Below are 3,252 nucleotides of genomic sequence, written 5' to 3'. Positions count from 1 at the left end.
TTTGCATATTTTGACTGGCATACTGACAACACATATTTTTTTATCATAATTTCTATTAAAGTTTTTTATATTATTCTATCGACAATATCATTTTTGATTGGTCTTGTTATGATGTATTTTTATTTTTATCTGTTTTTCAATTCATTTAATGACATACCATCTGCAGATAAATTTTTCATACAGTGAGTAAAGTAGAGACCCTTGTAGAGGGTCTCTAGAGTAAAGTGAATTATCATGCCATCTATAATGAAACGTAAGCAATAAAACGTTCGACATAAAAAAATTATGTAATAGTCTTTAGACAGTTGTTCTTAGTAGTAAGTTTAGTAATAACATATTTGCCGTCGAATATTATTATTTCAATGTGTGGTTATACGTTGGATAAACGATGGAGTACAGGAAATCGTCATGTTTCTTAAAATTATAATAACGAAAGTAACAAAAAATTTGTTTTATTATTATACATTGTTCTCATAGATAGGTATATAAATAGGTACTTTTATTTTTATATCAAATAATGACATTTATGAGTATATTCAATCAAATTCGTAGAAAAAATAATTTCTAGAAAAACTGTATAATCTCTCTCTATAAAATTGTTACAATAATGGTGGTCATGTAAAAAGACCTAACGTATATTCTCACATCGAACGTGATACTATTATAAATTTACTTAGCTCTTTAAAGGAGATTTCAAGTCCTCAAATAACTTTTCTTAAGTGATTTGGACGGATATTTTGAAAAAGGCCTCTCTCAGTCTTCCGTTATAACATAAAAACCTTTTCATCGATTAGTTGTTTAATTAATTAATTGTAAATTATTGACGTTTGAATAAAAAGGTACGTTAACGCCTTAATTAAAATTATTTTAACCATCTCGTCATGCTCGGTATGATCTAAAATCGCTTCTACAATTTTTCAAAGCGCTACTGGAAAAGTGCATGCGTATATTTATATCATATCACAAAAGTATGTTACAAAAAAATCTCTACATGTAAGGAAGATTATAGTGATATGTGAGAGTCGATGAAAAGGCAAATCTTGTTTCCTCAACTATTCGTTCAACTTTTTTTCTAATATAGATATTAAAAGGAGCTGACAACTGTTTTCGTTATCCCTTAAAGAGATTCGCATACTCTTGTACAGACTCTTACGAGCGAATTTCAATAGAGATTCTCCCTTACTTTGGTGATAATTAATGTACTCGTACGTATTACGTACTTATATCGTGCTTTCCTTCAAGGCCACAAAAGTTCAATGTTGGGAGATTGCAGTTTTGCGAATATTCGATACATTGACAAAACAACCAGCCAACAGTAAATCTGCAAAACGGAGAAACAGATATAAAGACCGAAAATATGTTTGATAATATCAGAGAAGCGCTTCATAAACAAAACAACACTTACGTTGTAAGACATCCAAAGCCAATTGCATAATGTCGCGAATACAGAGTCCAACTGAAGCAAAAACATGAAGTCGAAGATATGATTGCGAGTTATCGGACGATAGAGTAATTGCTAAAATAACACCAGACTCACGTAGATATAGTAACCGCCTAAAAGCCACAATCCAAAGACTAACTGGAACAAACAGACGATGAACCATCCAACGAGCCATGGTAGTAACCATCCACGAACTCCTTCTCTTACGCCATAAACCAGCAATAGGGCGCTTATAATCAGCAGAAGCAGATAAAAGATGAGAAAGCCTCCAACAACTTGCATGGCTGGAAATCGTAAACGGATCTTATTAACGTTGTTTCTTGCGTATTAAACAAATTTAAATTTAGGAAAAAGAGGAAAAAAGTATTTTAGATTGTATACTTTTTGTTCTGTGGTTGTTACATTAAAAACAATAAAGTTTTACAATTGGTAACTAGAGACGCGGGAATTCGTGAGGTTTCATTACGAATCTCCTCACGTGGGCAGGACCAAGACGCATGACGGGAAATGCAATGTGCAATTATTTCGCGCGTAGCTGTCCTGTAATCTAAACATGCCTCTCTCTTAACGATTGGAGTTGGCAAAGAAATGTCGAACTGTTCTCTAATAGGATAACTCGCTCTAAAACCTCACAAATCTTCGCACTAAATTAGGCGAATTGTATGAAATGGTGTCAATGCTACAACGTATTTAAAGATTTTAACAAGAATGAAATATTACTCGCACATTATCATTATGAATATCATCGTACTCACAGCCTCTCACATCAGCCTCGAACAATGGATTGTATATCTGCGTGGAGTCTCCTCCAGCCAGTTGATAGCATATTAGCGTAATTAGTACTATACTAATTGCCTAAAAGAATGATATTCGTTTGTAATTACTGAATTTTGTAAAATTGGAAATTTCCTTTAGCAGGTGTATCAAAACACACTAGCAAAACACGTGAATTAAAAGACGCTTACCACTGTGTAAAACGCTATAGCTTTGCAGCCGGTCTTAACGCTGTTCGACCAGATGCACGGTGACCAACAAGATTCCAAGATCGCCATTATTCACACTGAAATCAGAGTTTGAATTTGAGAGAGCGTAAAACGCGCGCCTTAATCACCGATCACCGATGATATTATCGAGCGGTTCTTGTAGAACTTGGGCGTCGACGTCAGAGTTACCAACGTAAATATATATTAGAGGAATGAAATGTGCAAATTTTATTACGGTGTTGAAGCCATTTATGAAATCATGTTGATGGATAAATTCGACATCTGGACGGTCACGTTAGCATGCGCGTTCAACATTCCGAGAGGTAATTTGGAAAATGCGGCAAGAGTGCGCCAATAGTTGATAGCGCTGACAGCTCATGCTACAAGAAGTGGAATGTTGAGATCAGATGCGCATATCCGATCGGATGTGTATAGGGTGATCAAATGTGGTATCACAGAATTAAAATATCTTTGTATTTTTGCAGCAAACACATCACTATACTCGGTCGACACAATAGTCACGCTGAAATTGCGTATGAGTCGCGTATGCGTTATCCATGGCACACGATGCGATGCTGCGGTCGACCGCATCACACAGTATCACATCAACACCGAGTTATTTTCCAAAACTGGTTCCTCTCGCAGACGTACTTACAAGTTTTCTAAGAGAAACGCGCAATCTCAATCGAATTTCTTGTGCAGGCGTGGATTGCCTCCACGCTCCGAGTTCGCCAAGATTCGAATGCTCGAATCGCTTCAGAATAACAGCAGAACTGACAGAGAGTGCCATGCACGCGTCGGTGGGCGTACGGTTAATGGCGTCGTGTC

General features: G+C 36.1%; 1 protein-coding gene across 2 annotated transcripts; it reads right to left on the bottom strand.

Annotated features, from left to right (window-relative positions):
- Nucleotides 1-436: 436 nt before the first annotated feature.
- Nucleotides 437-3,252, bottom strand: LOC105276861. Of its 2 annotated transcripts, XM_011334822.3 has the most exons (6): nt 3,080-3,252; nt 2,407-2,501; nt 2,197-2,296; nt 1,538-1,725; nt 1,406-1,456; nt 437-1,321 (listed from the first exon to the last, which is right to left on the bottom strand). In XM_011334822.3, exons 2-6 carry the CDS (start codon nt 2,491-2,493, stop codon nt 1,238-1,240), a joined length of 510 nt encoding a protein of 169 aa, XP_011333124.1. In that variant the 5' UTR covers nt 2,494-2,501; nt 3,080-3,252; the 3' UTR covers nt 437-1,237. The 2 variants fall into 2 exon arrangements, with proteins under 2 accessions (XP_011333124.1, XP_011333125.1); XM_011334823.3 differs by lacking the exon at nt 3,080-3,252 and having other exon boundaries at nt 2,407-2,641.

This window comes from Ooceraea biroi, chromosome 3, assembly GCF_003672135.1.
Source record: "Ooceraea biroi isolate clonal line C1 chromosome 3, Obir_v5.4, whole genome shotgun sequence".
NCBI lineage: Eukaryota > Metazoa > Arthropoda > Insecta > Hymenoptera > Formicidae > Ooceraea > Ooceraea biroi.
The sequence above is the reverse complement of the archived record's forward strand: the minus strand, read 5'-3'. Positions and strand labels throughout refer to the sequence as shown.

Coding starts and splice junctions, on each gene's coding strand:
- LOC105276861 (XM_011334822.3), bottom strand. CDS start 2,493: ATGGCGATCTTGGAATCTTGTTGGTCACCGTGCATCTGGTCGAACAGC. Junction 2,297..2,406: donor CTATAGCGTTTTACACAGTG/GTAAGCGTCTTT, acceptor TCATTCTTTTAG/GCAATTAGTATAGTACTAAT. Junction 1,322..1,405: donor GGCTTTGGATGTCTTACAAC/GTAAGTGTTGTT, acceptor TCCGTTTTGCAG/ATTTACTGTTGGCTGGTTGT.